The sequence below is a fragment of the Entelurus aequoreus genome, linkage group LG19, assembly GCF_033978785.1.
Source record: "Entelurus aequoreus isolate RoL-2023_Sb linkage group LG19, RoL_Eaeq_v1.1, whole genome shotgun sequence".
Taxonomy (NCBI): domain Eukaryota; kingdom Metazoa; phylum Chordata; class Actinopteri; order Syngnathiformes; family Syngnathidae; genus Entelurus; species Entelurus aequoreus.
In genome coordinates, this window is record NC_084749.1 from 24045173 (window position 1) to 24061254 (window position 16082).

Genomic DNA, 16082 nt, shown 5'->3' on the forward strand with positions numbered 1-16082 from the left:
AGTTGTATCCATGGACAATGTTTGTCATAAAGTATTATGAACTTGTTTAAGAAATGTTCATATGCTTCATCAACCTCTTTTTCATTATACACATTGTCCCAATCTTGCTTTTGTAGTTAAATTTTGAAGGCAGTCATCCTCTTCTCTGTGCATAGTCTTCGAAATGTCCTTTTGTCTTCCATGTTCTTCTTGTAGTTTCCATCATATATTGTAAAAACTGGCAGATGATCACTAACGTCGCTTATAAGTAGACCACTTTTAGTGTTATTATCAAAATCATTGGTAAAAATATTATCAATAAGCGTGGCACATTGTCCTGTGATTCTGCTTGGCTTTGTGATTTTAGGATATAGACTGATGCTGTACATTGTATCAATGAAGTCATCAATAGACTTTTGCTTGTTGGGGTTCAATAAGTCAATATTAAAGTCACCACATAAGAACATTATTCTTTGACCATTGTCCATGTAAGTTGCCTTGATCCATTCTTCAAATGTTTCTATACTTGACTTAGGTGATCTATATATACAACTGATGAATATGTTTTTGCTTTTTTCCTGACATATTTCAATGGTTATATATTCTAAGATATTATCTATGGCAAATGACATGTTTTTTACCACTTTGTAGTTCAGGTTCTTCATCACGTACACAGCTACTCCTCCTCCATTTTTGTTGGTTCTGTTGATGTAGTTTAGTTCATATCCCTCCAGATCAAAATCTGGAGGGATATGATAAAAAAAGCCTTGCCTGTACCGGAAGTAGCGTGACGACACCGGAGAAAGGACTGCTCACATTTTCCTATTGTTTACACGAGCAGCGAGAGCGATTCGGACCGAGAAAGCGACGATTACCCCATTAATTTGAGCCAGGATGAAAGATTCGTGGATGAGGAACGTGAGAGTGAAGGACTAGAGTGCAGTGCAGGACGTATCTTTTTTCGCTCTGACCGTAACTTAGGTTGTATTCCACACTTCCTCCTTTTTCTATTGTGGATCACGGATTTGTATTTTAAACCACCTCGGATACTATATCCTCTTGAAAATGAGTGTCGAGAACGCGAAATGGACATTCACAGTGACTTTTATCTCCACTACAATACATCGGCGAAGCACTTTAGCTAGGGAGCTAACGTGATAGCATCTGGCTTAAATGCAGATAGAAACAAAAGAAATAAGCCCCTGACTGGAATGATAGACAGAAGATCAACAATACTACCAAACTCTGGACCTGTAACCACACGGTCATTGCTGTACCGCCTGGTGAAGCCTAGCAATGCTGTTGCTAACGACGCCATTGAAGCTAACTTAGCTATGGGACCTCGACAGAGCTATGCTAAAAACATTAGCTATCCACCTACGCCAGCCCTCATCTGCTCATCAACACCTGTGCTCACCTGCGTTCCAGCGATCGACGGCGCGACGAAGGACTTCACCCGATCATTGATGCGGTCGGCGGCTAGCGTCGGATAGCGCGTCTGCTATCCAACTCAAAGTCCTCCTGGTTGTGTTGCTGCAGCCAGCCGCTAATACACCGATCCCACCTACAGCTTTCTTCTTTGCAGTCTCCATTGTTCATTAAAGGCCTACTGAAACCCACTACTACCGACCACGGAGTCTGATAGTTTATATATCAATGATGAAATCTTAACATTGCAACACATGCCAATACGGCCGGGTTAACTTATAAAGTTCAATTTTAAATTTCCCGGCAAACTTCCGGCTGAAAACGTTTCGATATGATGACGTTTGCGCGTGACGTTTGCGCGTGACGTCAACGGTTGAAGCGGAAGTATTCGGAGCCCATTGAATCCAATACAAAAAGCTCTGTTTTTATCTCAAAATTCCACAGTATTCTGGACATCTGTGTAGGTGAATCTTTTGCAATTTGTTTAATGAACAATGGAGACTGCAAAGAAGAAAGTTGTAGGTGGGATCGGTGTATTAGCGGCGGACTACAGCAACACAACCAGGAGGACTTTGAGGATAGCAGACGCGCTAGCCGAACGACCTCACCTTGACTTCCTCCATCTCCGGGCCGCCAAACGCATCGGTGATCGGGTAAAGTCCTTCGTTGTACCGTCGATTGCTGGAACGCAGGTGAGCACGAGTCGTGATGAGCAGATGAGAGCTGGCGTAGGTGCAGAGCAATGTTTTTAGCATAGCTCTGTCGAGGTTCCGTAGCTAAGTTAGCTTCAATGGCGTCGTTAGCAACAGCATTGCTAAGCTTCGCCAAGCTGGAAAGCATTAACTGTGTAGTTACATGTCCAGAGTTTGGTAGTATTGTTGATCTTCTGGCCATCCTTCCAGTCAGGGACTTATTTGTTTTGTTTCTATATGCAGTAAAGCCCGATGCTATCACGTTAGCTCAGTAGCTAAAGTGCTTCACCGATATATTGTCGTGGAGATAAAAGTCACTGTGAATGTCCATTTCGCGTTCTCGACTCTCATTTTCAAGAGGATATAGTATCCGAGGTGGTTTAAAACACAAATCTGTGATCCACAATAGAAAAAGGAGAGAGTGTGGAATCCAATGTGCCCTTGTACCTAAGTTACGGTCAGAGCGAAAAAAGATACGTTCTGCACTGCACGCTAGTCCTTCACTTTCACGTTCCTCATCCACGAATCTTTCATCCTGGCTCAAATTAATGGGGTAATCGTCGCTTTCTCGGTCCGAATCTCTCTCGCTGGTCGTGTAAACAATAGGAAAATGTGAGCAGTCCTTCCTCCGGTGTCGTCACGCTACTTCCGGTAGGGGCAAGGCTTTTTTTTTATCAGAAACCAAAAGTTGCGAACTTTATTGTCGTTGTTCTATACTAAATCCTTTCAGCAAAAATATGGCAATATCGCGAAATGATCAAGTATGACACATAGAATGGATCTGCTATCCCCGTTTAAATAAAAAAAAATAATTTCAGTAGGCCTTTAAAAAAATTGCAAAAGATTCACCAACACAGATGTCCAGAATACTGTGGAATTTTGCGATGAAAACAGAGCTGTTTGTATTGGGATACAATGTGTCCCAATAATTCCGCTTCAACCATTGACGTCACACGCAAACGTCATCATACCTAGACGTTTTCAACCGGAAGTTTCCCGGGAAATTTAAAATTGCACTTTATAAGTTAACCCGGCCGTATTGGCATGTGTTGCAATGTTAAGATTTCATCATTGATATATAAACTATCAGACTGCGTGGTCGATAGTAGTGGGTTTCAGTAGGCCTTTAAGATGTGACTTTAAGGTTTTACTACTTACATATAAAATACTACACGTCTAGCTCCAGCCTATCTTGCCGATTGTATTGTACCATATGTCCCGGCAAGAAATCTGCTTTCAAAGAACTCCGGCTTATTAGTGATTCCCAGAGCCAAAAAAAAGTCTGCTGTTTTCTATTCGGGCTCCAGTACTATTGAATGCCCTCCCGGTAACAGTTAGAGATGCTACCTCATTAGAAGCATTTAAGTCCCATCTTAAAACTCATTTGTATACTCTAGCCTTTAAATAGACCCCCTTTTTAGACCAGTTGATCTGCCGTTTCTTTTCTTTTCTCTTCTGCCCCCCTCTCGCTTGTGGAGGGGGAGGGGGGGACACAGGTCGGTGGCCATGGATGAAGTGCTGGCTGTCCAGAGTCGGGACCCGGAGTGGACCGCTCGCCTGTGCATCGGTTGGTGACATCTCTGCACTGCTGACCCGTCTCCGCTCGGGATGGTTTCCTGCTGGCCCCACTATGGACTGGACTCTCACTATTGTGTTAGATCCACTATGGACTGGACTTTCACTAATATGTTCAATCCACTATGGACTGGACTTTCACTAATATGTTCGATCCACTATGGACTGGACTTTCACAATATTATGTCAGACCCACTCGACATCCATTGCTTTCAGTCTCCCCTAGGGGGGGGGGGGTTACCCACATATGCGGTCCTCTCCAAAGTTTCTCATAGTCATTCACATCGACGTCCCACTGGGGTGAATTTTCCTTGCCTTTATGTGGGCTCTGTACCACAGATGTCGTTGTGGCTTGTGCAGCCCTTTGAGACACTTTTGATTTAGGGCTATAGAAATAAACATTGATTGATTGATGTGCAAACTCTATGGCACACGCAAAGCTGTTCTACTAAACGTGTGCAAAGTGGGATTGCGTCTGTTAAGTAAGCGGAATAAGTCGTGCAATGCATTTTGCGTCTCCGTCTTCAGTAATATGCAGAATGTGTGCTGATCACAATACTGGTAGGAGAAAAGGCAAATATATCAAACAGCACGCGCAAATTGATTTATCAACAATTACCAGTGTTTTGCAACAATATTTTGCATTTTATTTATAAAATAAATAACTGCAAAGACACACGATTGACAGACGTATGTGTTTCAACATATTTGTACTGACAGAAATAACAAATATTAGACTTATCGTCGATTTATCAATTTCCTTTTATAATTTCAAACCTGCTAGATAATTTAAAGTGGCTGATTAAAATTAATTCAATTGATGTGTTTTGGTGTCAGTTGGCATTTTAATTCACAAAATGTAATATATCTCTTAGATTAAAAGACGTCTTTCATTATGCATTTTCTTGTGTTTTAGTCATTCCAGACGCACGAATGCGCTGTTGACATATGCGCAGTGTGCAAATGTTTCTGTTGTCTGGATTGCAATTCAGAAAAGGTGTTAGAGATTATAGATGTGTTCTGCTAGTTCAAAACATCACACTCAGGGAGGGGCATTACAACCATGAATATGCAGAAAAATCATCAGGTGTCTCCGTGCTAAAAGCCCCGTATGCATGCAAAATCCTCATTTAAATAAGGTGGTCTGCATCACTTTTCAAAATAATAAAATAAATAGGCTTTGATTGTCATTGCACATCAAGATCAACACGATTGCGGAATCTGCCATGCAAGGCCCTAACCACGACCCATCAAGAGCGGTCAGTGTCTTGCTCAGGGACACCTTGACATGAGCTCAAATGGCCAGGATCGAACCAGTAGCCCTCTAGTTCCAAGACGGCCACTGTACCCACGGAGCCATGCTGACCCAATTACACTGTTAATATCTTTGAAAGGGTGTAAACTTAAAAAATCAGCAGGGGATCTAATAATAATAAATAATTATACATATTATTTTAGAAATCAACTAGCAATTTTCAACAATTGTATTTATGCTATTCCTGTATATAGGAATTATTGTTGTTCAGAACAATAATCACCCACAACTAAATGTCAAGATCGGTAAGGTTCTGCCCATTTTATCCATGTTCTAAAGCAAAACTATGTAACGTTTTGTTGTGTTTTTTTTTTAAACACTTAACACTTAAATAAAGCATATTATTTTGATGTCAGATGACAGGAGATAGACAGCATGACAGAAAAATGTAGCAAACATCTAGATAATAATTAAAGGATAAAAAAAGAGACAACAGTTGATCAAAAGTATGAACAATGACTTCCAAAAATGTAGCACTGACATACAAACATGATGAATGTCACTGTTGTGTGCAGCAAGTGAAAGTATCATATCCCAGAACTGTAATTTGGCGACCAAAATGTTCCTCTTTCACATCCAGCTTGTGCACACTTGTTGGACCAAAGCAGAAGAAGATCCAACTTCATCAGCACCGACATATTAATATCATCATCGTCATAAAACCACACATGCACATGCACGCACACACACACACACACACACACACACACATACACACACACACACACACTGTGGCTTTTACGCGACCAAAACATTGATCTCAGTGGTTTTTACAGTAACTCTTAAAGAGCTGTGCTCGACACGTGACGCATCGCACATAACAAATCGTGACAACCAAGCAGACCAGAGATATGAAGTTATCCTCCCACAGGTCTGCAAAGGTCTTTATGATACAGAGTCATTTATCTGAATTTTTGGGGGGAATTCCTCCCCATTGCATAACAAGCACATCTTTCCACAGCAATTCTTTTTAAATGTGTGTATGTGGGTGTCACTGTAGAAGTAAGTACCTGTGGGAGTTGGACAGTCTCTCCAGTCAAAGTATCCAGCGTAGATCCCCGGCTCTAGGGCACCTGCGATAGGGTCAGCTCGCCTCTCAATGTAGGCATCAAAGAGTTTTTCATCCAGTTCCCGAACCGCCATCATGCTCACCTGGAAAGTGGATCAGGAGAACCAGGACTCAGTTAGGTACAGCAATGCTGGGATATAAAACCTACATACCAACAAAAACACCATTTACACAGCTCAAATTTGATCATCTACTGAGAGACACTAAACAATACCAGTGCTAAAACAATAACTACAATTAATTTAAAGCAGGCGTTTTAAAAGTGTGGGAAAGTCTCACATTGACTCAGGGAAAAAATTTAAAAAAAAACTGGGCCTCTCCTATTCCATCACATACACACTACGCATGAAGTTCCTATTACTGTTGCTGCTATACTAACTTCCCACTTAGGATTCAAAGGGTACAACTTTTTTTTCTAGGTATACCTGCCCTTATCCTCCAAACAACATTTTGACAACAACTTTGTCAGATTCCGGCTGAACAAAAAAAATTTAAAATCTCAACTTGACTTTCCAAGAAGTGTCGAAAATGATAATGAATACGTCCTTGCTTTGTGATTCAGACAGTTATTGTGTTGCGTTGAAGTCCTTACTGTTTGTGTGATGATAAGGCATACAAGTTAGAAGGGAAAGTGTCTTAGGAGAACTTCAGCATGTCTGATTAATCTCATTACTGACAATACAAAGCACTTCCCATAGACAGCATGAACCACAACAAATAGATGACACATTCATTTTTGAAAAGATGAAGATCACAGTTATCTGAACGTTTGTTTAGAGTAAGTTAAAAGTGAACCAGCCTGGGCATTCCACTAACCTGTGAGATCTTCTCTGTGCCTGTGAATCCATGCTTCTCAAAGTGATCAAACAGATTAAGGAAAGTGTGTCTCTCCAGGTAATGGCAGTTACTGAGTAGGATCAGCAAGCGTTGCTCCTGAAGAAGACAAAAATATATTGTACATAAATTAGTATTATGTGACAACACTAATTGTATTTCAAAATTGTGTTAGTACCATTAATGTCCTAAATTACCACAATGTTCAGACACATGTAACACCCACTTATTCTTCTAGATGTCAATATTTAATGATCTCCACCGTCCAAATATTTCTTATTTTCACAAACTTTATGTCTACAATGTTCAATTCAAAATCTGATGAACATATTGCGACTGGATTTAAAACTTTAATTGTCTACCAATTTGGGAGGGGAATTGTGGATGATACATCACAAAATCTCTAAATGGAAGGATAATATTAGGCACACAGACAGCTACCAAATAAATTAATGATACAATGAAACAATACACCCTGCAAAGCAAAAGGCGGTGGAGTCTGCTTCTTCATCAACAACAACTGGTGTACAGACGTGACTGTGTTATCCCAACACTCCTCTCCTGCTCTGGAATATATTTTCATTCACTGTAAGCCCTTTTACTCACCGCGTGAGATCATTTCATTCATACTGGTGGCTGCCTACATACCGCCCAGCATTGTTTCATCTGACCACATAACTTTCCTCCCGAAGGTCTTATCTTTGTCCATGTGGTGTCAGATGAAACAAAAATTGAGCTGTTTGGCCACAATACCCAGCAATATGTTTGGAGGAGAAAAGGTGAGGCCTTTAATCCCAGGAACACCAGGCCTACCGTCAAGCATGGTGATGGTAGTATTATGCTCTGGGCCTGTTTTGCTGCCAATGGAACTGGTGCTTAAAATGGGACAATGAAAAAGTAGGATTACCTCCAAATTCTTCAGGACAACCTAAAATCATCAGCCCGGAGGTTGGGTCTTGGGCGCAGATGGGTGTTCCAACAGGACAATGACCCCAAACACACATCAAAAGTTGCAAAGGAATGGCTAAATCAGGCTAGAATTAAGGTTTTAGAATGACCTTCCCAAAGTCCTGCTTCAAACGTGTGGACAATGCTGAAGAAACAAGTACATGTCAGAAAACCAACAAATTTAGCTGAACTGCACCAATTTTGTCAAGAGGAGTGGTCAAAAATTTAACCAGAAGCTTGCCAGAAGCTTATGGATGGCTACCAAAAGCACCTTATTGCAGTGAAACCTGCCAAGGGACATGTAACCAAATATTAACATTGCTGTATATATACTTTTGACCCAGCAGATTAGGTCACATTTTCAGGAGACCCATAATAAGTTCATAAAAGAACCAAACTTCATGAATGTTTTTTGTGACCAACAAGCATGTGCTCCAATCATTCTAGTACAAAAAAATAAGAGTTGTAGAAATTATTGAAAACTCAAGACAGCCATGACATTATGTTCTTTACAAGTGTATGTAAACTTTTAATCGCGACTGTATATATACATATGTGTATGTATATATACATATATACAGTCGTGATCAAAAGTGTGTATGTGTATGTATATATGTATATGTATACGTATATGTATGTGTATGTGTATACATACTGTGTATGTATTTGTATATATTTATATAAATGTATGTGTATATATATACGTATATGTATGTATGAATGTGTATATATATATATATATATATATATATATATATATGTATATATATATTTAAATATATATATATATGTATGTGTATTAGGGGTGTGGGAAAAAATCGATTCGAATTCGAATCGCGATGCTCACGTTGTGCGATTCAGAATCGATTCTCATTTTTAAAAAATGGATTTTTTTTTGTATTTTTTTTAAAAATTTAGTAATTTTTTAAAAATTTTTATTAATCAATCCAACAAAACAATACACAGCAATACCATAATAATGCAATCCAATTCCAAAACCAAACCCGACCCAGCAACACTCATAACTGCAATAAATTGAGAGGAGACACAAACACGACACAGAACAAACCAAAAGTAGTGAAACAAAAATGAATATTATCAACAACAGTATCAATATTAGTTACAATTTCAACATAGCAGTGATTAAAAATCCCTCATTGACATTATCACTAGACATTTATAAAAAAAAACAAAAAAACAATAGTGTTACAGTGGCTTACACTTGCATCGCATCTCATAAGCTTGACAACACACTGTGTCCAATATTTTCACAAAGATAAAATAAGTCATATTTTTGGTTCATTTAATAGTTAAAACAAATTTACATTATTGCAATCAATTGATAAAACATTGTCCTTTACAATTATAAAAGTTTTTTACAAAAATCTACTACTCTGCTTGCATGTCAGCAGACCGGCGTAGATCCTGCTGAAATCCTATGTATTGAATGAATAGAGAATTGTTTTGAATCGGGAAAAAATCGTTTTTGAATCGAGAATCGTGTTGAATTGAAAAAAAAAAAAAAGATTTTGAATCGAATCGTGACCCAAGAATCGATATTGAATCGAATCGTGGGACACCCAAAGATTCACAGCCCTAATGTGTATATATATACGCACACTATAATGCCAAAAGTATTTGGCCACTTGCCTTTACTCACATATGAACTTGAAGTGCCATCCCATGGAATTGTCCAAAATGTTATGGTACCCTGGAGCATTCAAAGTTCCTTTTACTGGAACTAAGGGGCCAAGCCCAACTCCTGAAAAACCAACCCCACACCATAATTTCTCCTCCACTAAATTTCACACTCAGTACAATGCAGTCCGAAATGTAGTGTTCTCCTGGCAACCTCCAAACCCAGACTCGTCCATCAGATTGCCAGAGGAAAAGCTTGATTCATCAGTCCAGAGAAGGCGTCTCCACTGCTCTAAAGTCCAGTGGCAACGTGCTTTACACCACTGCATCCAACGCTTAGCATTGGACTTGGTGATGTATGGCTTAGATGCAGCTGCTCGGCCATGGAAACCCATTCCATGAAGCTCTCTGCGTACTGTACGTGGGCTAATTGGAAGGTCACATGAAGTTTGGAGCTCTGTAGCAACTGACTGTGCAGAAAGTCTTTGCACTATGCGCTTCAGCATCAGCTGACCCCTCTCTGTCAGTTTGCGTGGCCTACCACTTGGTAGCGGACTTGCTGTTGTTCCCAAACTCTTCCCTTTTCTTGTAATAAAGTTGACTTTGCAATATTTAGGAGCAAGACTGCATTTGTTGCACAGGTGGCATCCTATGACAGTTGCACGCTGGAAATCACTGAGAGCGACCCATTCTTTCACAAATGTTTGTAGAAACAGTCTCCATGCCTAAGTGCTTAATTTTATACACCGGGCCAAGTGATTAGGGCACCTGATTCTCATCATTCGGATGGGTGGCCAAATACTTTTGGCAATATAGTGTATGTATATATATACAGTCAAGAAAATAAGTATTTGAACACCCTGCTATTTTGCAAGTTCTCCCACTTAGAAATCATGGAGGGGTCTGAAATGTTCACGGTAGGTGCATGTCCACTTTATGAGATAACCTAGAAAAAAAATCCAGAAATCACAATCTATGATTTTTTAACAATTTATTTGTGTGATACAGCTGAAAATAACTATTTGAACACCTGTCTATCAGCTAGAATTCTGACCCTCAAAGACCTGTTAGTCCGCATTTAAAAGTCCTCCTCCACTTCACTGTATTATCCTGAATCAGATGCACCTGTGTGAGGTCGTTAGCTGCATACAGACACCTGTCCACCCCATACAATCAGTAAGACCCTAACATTCAGCATGGCTAAGAGCAAAGAGCTGTCCAAAGACACCAGAGACAAAATTGTACAACTCCACAAGGATGGAAAGGGCTACGGAGAAATTGCCAAGCAGCTTGGTGAGAAAAGGTCCACTGTTGGAGCAATCATTAGAAAATGGAAGAAGCTAAACATGACGGTCAATCTCAATCGGAGTGGAGCCCCATACAAGATATCACCTCGTGGGGTCTCAATGATGCTAAGAAAGGTGAGGAATCAGCCCAGGACTACACGGCAGGACTTGGTCAATGACCTGAAAAGAGCTGGGACCACTGTTTCCATGGTCACTGCTGGTAATACACTAAGACGTCATGGTTTGAAATCATGCATGGCACGGAAGGTTCCCCTGCTTAAACCAGCACATGTTAAGGCCCGTCTTAAGTTTGCCAATGACCATTTGGATGATCCAGAGGAGTCATGGGAGAAAGTTTTGTGGACAGATGAGATCAAAATTGACCTTTTTGGTCATAATTCCACTATGCGTGTTTGGAGGAAGAAGAATGATGCGTACCATCCCAAGAACACCATCCCTACTGTGAAGCATGGGGGTGGTAGCATCATGCTTTGGGGGTGTTTTTCTGCTCATGGGACCGGACGACTGTACTGTATTAAGGAGAGGATGACTGCAGCCATGTATTGTGAGATTTTGGCCAAAAACCTCCTTCCCTCAGTCAGATCATTGAAGATGAGTCGTGGCTGGATCTTCCAACATGACAATGACACACAGCCAGGAAAACCAATAAGTGGCTTCGTAAGAGCCATATCAAGGTTCTGGAGTGGCCTATCCAGTCTCCAGACCTAGATCCAATTGAAAATCTTTGGAGGGAGCTGAAAGTCTGTGTTACTCAGCGACAGCCCAGAAACCTGACTGATCTAGAGAAGATCTGTGTGGAGGAGTGGGCAAAAATCCCTCCTGCAGTCTGTGCAAACCTGGTGAAGTACTACAGGAAACGTTTGACCTCTGTAATTGCAAACAAAGGCTACTCTACCAAATATTAATGTTGGTGTTCAAATACTTATTTTCAGCTTTATCACACAAATAAATTGTTAAAAAATCATAGATTGTGATTTCTGGATTGTTCTTTTTAGGTTATCTCTCATAAAGTGGACATGCACCTACCATGAAAATTTCAGACCCCGCCATGATTTCTAAGTGGGAGAACTTGCAAAATAGCAGGGTGTTCAAATACTTATTTTCTTGACTGTATGTATTTGTGTATATGTATATATATGTATTTGTGTATATGTATATATATGTATTTGTGTATATATATATATATATATATATATATATATATATATATATATATATATATATATATATATATATACATATATATATGTATTCGTATATACACAAATACATATATATACTAAGGCTGCAGCTAACGATTATTTTTCTATCGATTAATCTATATATTATTTTTTTCGATTAATCGGTTAATCTATAGATTATTTTTTCGATTAATCTATAGATTATTTTTCCTTTTACCGATTATTATTTTATTCAAAATGAAGATGAAAAAATAAATGTAGGCCCGTTTTTTCAAAAGGCATGGCTTTTATTTACAAAAAAAAAGAAGTATGGCCACTCAGTCAACATTGACAACAACATGACTAAATATTCTGTAACAATGTAAACATTTAAAACTTTTAACATTTAACAAAATTAAAAGTAGCTTATTTGCTTTTTAATGTGCAAATATAAAAGTCAACATCCAGTGCAAATCTTAATATTCTGCAATAGTATAAGCATTTCAAAAGTAAAAGTATTGCTTATTTTGCTTTAAAATGTGCAAAAATAAAGATAAACATCCAATACAAAAAAGTGCAAAACGAAATATTCTGTAACAGTGTAAACATTTCAACAAAAGTGAAAGTATTGCTTATTTGCTAAAATGTGCAAAAATAAAGATAAACATCCAATACAAAAAAGGGCCAATCTATATATTCTGGAGCACTGTAAACATTAAGTATTGCTTTTAAAAAGTGTAAAATAAACATCCAGTCATGTAGGTCTAAGTGAGACCTACGTAGAGGTTTTTGTTTCATGTCTCTAAGACGTCCCTACCGGAAGTTACAAGCAGTTTTGTCTGTGTTTTCCTCTGAGAAGCAGTTTTGTCTCTGTTTTATTCAAAAATTACGCTAGAGCGCAATTTTGAGTTTTGGGGTTCGGGGTTTTTTTTTAGATCGCAATTTCCACCAGTCCCAATGTGTGTAAAAATTTTGGTGAGTTTTGAAGTATTTTAAGGTGGTCAAATTACAGCTCAAAGAGGCAAAAATTAGTGTTTTTAGTCATTTTTTGTGTTGAAGGGGAAATTGCCAACTTCCTGTTGGTTTTTGCCCGAGGATGTGAAATTATGAATTGTAGGTCTAAGTGAGACCTACATACAGGTTTTTGTTTCATGTCTCTACGACCTTCCTAGTGGGAGTTACAGGCAGTTTGTTTTTGTTTTTTCCTAGGGGGCGCTAGAGCGCAATTTTGATTTTTGGGGTTTCGTTTTTTTACTAAAGTGTGCTGTCCCAGTTTTTCTATGTGTGTATAAAATTTGGTGAGTTTTGAAGCATGTTAAGGGGGGCAAAGTAGTGCGCAAAGCTGCGGAATAATAATCAACCTTACAATTTCAATAGGTTTGAGACGCCGAGATGAGCGGTCGCACCCTCTTTCGCTCCCGATCGGGAATCCAAACAACTGCTCGGATTATCCCACACTTCCTCCTTTTTCTACTGTGGATCACGGATTTATATTTTAAACCTCCTCGGATACTCTACCCTCTTGAAAATGAGAGTCGAGAACGCGAAATGGACATACACAGTGACTTTTATCTCCACGACAATACATCGGCGAAGCACCTTGGCTTTGGAGCTAACGTGTTAGCATCGTGCTTGTCTGCACATCGAGGCAAAGTGAACATGCCCCTGACTGGAAGGATAGACAGAAAGTCAATAATACTACTATCACTTCTACTATCAGGAGACACTGAACTCAACCCTGGACCTGCAACAACACGGTTAATGTTGTCCCGACTGGCGAAGACTAGCAATGCTACTGCTAGCGTCGCCATCGAAGCTAACTCGGCTACCGGCTCATCTCAGCTCAAGCTCACCTGTGCTCCAGCGGTCGGCGGCTCGGCGGAGGACTTCGCCCCGTTCATCGACACGGTCGGAGGCTCGGCGGCGGCGGTGGAGGACGACCCGGTCATCAGAGAAGGCAGCGACTCAGCGGCGGTGAACGACGCGGCGGCTGCGGTGGACGGCGACCCAGACATCGGTGATTGCGGGGAACTGCACGAGATGGCGGGGGTCCACGCGTCCTCTCCCGGGTCCCGGACGGTCGAGGACGCGGGATACACGGGATTTAGAGGCGCCTTTACACAAACATTTTCGTTATTCTCGTTCTCTTTGTCTTCAAAAAAGCCCGCCAAAAGGAAACCCAACCCATCCCCCAGTAACCCTACCTGGCCTCCTCCTCCCTCTCCCTCCCCTCCCCCTTTCTCTCCCTCCCCGTTCACCTGGAGGACGATCAATATGCCCCTCTCTCTCTCTCCTCTCTCTCCTTGCTCTTCAACTGCAACAGCAATAATAACCAACAATTTTTCTGGTCAGTACCACAACACAGCGGACTCTGATGCTCTTTTTGGTTCCAGTGGACTACACATCATCCACCTTAATGTGAACAGCCTCTCTGGAGCCAAACTCGATCAAATCAGAGAAATGTTCCTCAACACGAAGGTAAAAATCTTGTGTTTCTCTGAAACCAAATTTGATCAAAGTATTTCTGACTCAGAGATAGAAATACAAAACTTTTCGGTTATCAGAAAGGATAGGAATAAACACGGTGGGGGCGTTTGTATGTATATTCACCAGCATATTAAATACATAACTCACACTGATCTTAATCACAATGACCTGGAATCTGTGTGGGCGGAAATCAAATTTAAAAACGCTAAGCCGGTACTAATAGGGACTGTTTATAGACCCCCTAATCAGAGTGATTTCTATGAGGCTTTGGAAGAATGCTTGGCGGGGACAGACAACATGGAGAAAATTATAACTGGGGATCTGAACACAGATATTCAACGCAAAGATGCGCCTGTCTTCAGATCCTTCAGCAAGTTTTGTAATCTGCACGGTCTTTCCCAGCTAATAGCGCTACCCACAAGGGTGTGTGATTCCACCCAATCAACCATAGATCTCATTCTCACTTCAGACCGGCCTAAAATAAAAAATAGTGGGGTCATGATCTGTGGTCTTAGCGACCACTATCTAACCTTCTGCACCCGTAAAATAGCTAAACCTAAAGCCAATGGCCACATAACAGCCCAATCCAGATCCCTCAAAAAATACTCCAATGACAATTTCAATTTAAAATTAGATGAGTGGGACTGGTCCCCTGTGCTCGCGAGCAACCTGGTCGATGTCGCTTGGGATCGCTTCAAAACGGCGTTCCTAAAGATACTAAATGACATGGCTCCCGTGAAAACAGTCAGGATCAAAGCCCGCTCGGAACCATGGATGAATCCGGACCTATTAGCTGCCATAAAAGACAGAGACAGGAAATACTCTGAATACCAAAAATGTAAAACAGAAGTAGATAAACAACCCAATAATATCAACCTCAAATTACTCCTTTCAACTCTCAAAAACCAATGCAATAAATTAAGAAATAAGTCAACCAACCTGACTAAATCCTTAAAAAAAAATTACATTAACGACAAAATAGAGGAAAACACGAATAAGCCACGTGAGCTCTGGAAAATTCTCAACAACCAGCTTCCTGGTTGCAGCCAGAAACTTAAAACAAGACTCACCAACATCAGCATCAAGGAGGGTGACTCCCTCATTAGACAAAATGGAGGTAGCTAGCAGACTTAACATCTTTTTCACCAGCATAGCCGCAACTCTTGTCAACAAGCTGTCCCACCACTCTGGTCGCTTTGGTGTAGAACACATTAAAGCCTTCTACAGAAAGCTAGGAGTATCCAACGATGATTTCAAATTAGAAATGGTCACAGCTGATGAGGTGTTTAAAAAATTGAGCACGCTCCACCCTAACAAGGCCACCGGCCTTGATAATATTCCCTCCAGATTCCTCAGGGACTCTGCCTCCATCATTGCCCCGATCATCACGCACATAATAAACCTATCAATTACACAAGGCCAAGTACCAAAAGATTTTAAGATAGCAAGAGTAACTCCCCTCTTTAAAAAAGGAAGCAAATTGGAACCTGGCAACTACCGACGTGTTTCTATTCTCAGCTCCATTTCGAAAGTAATGGAGAAAATAGTTTATGAACAGGTCGATAGTTACCTTGCCACTAATAAACTCATGTACAAATTCCAATCCGGCTTCAGAACTAACCACTCCACTGACACATGCCTTCTCTATCT

General features: G+C 40.3%; 1 protein-coding gene across 1 annotated transcript in view; it reads right to left on the minus strand.

Moving 5' to 3' along the window:
• exoc2 (exocyst complex component 2) overlaps window positions 1–16082 on the minus strand; it is a 118977-nt gene that overhangs the window by 18822 nt on the left and 84073 nt on the right. The window contains exons 22-23 of the mRNA XM_062028146.1: window positions 6875–6991; window positions 6000–6141 (exon numbers count right to left, since the gene is read on the minus strand). Coding sequence (XP_061884130.1) covers window positions 6000–6141; window positions 6875–6991 — 259 coding nt within the window. The remainder of the gene's footprint in view (window positions 1–5999; window positions 6142–6874; window positions 6992–16082) is intronic.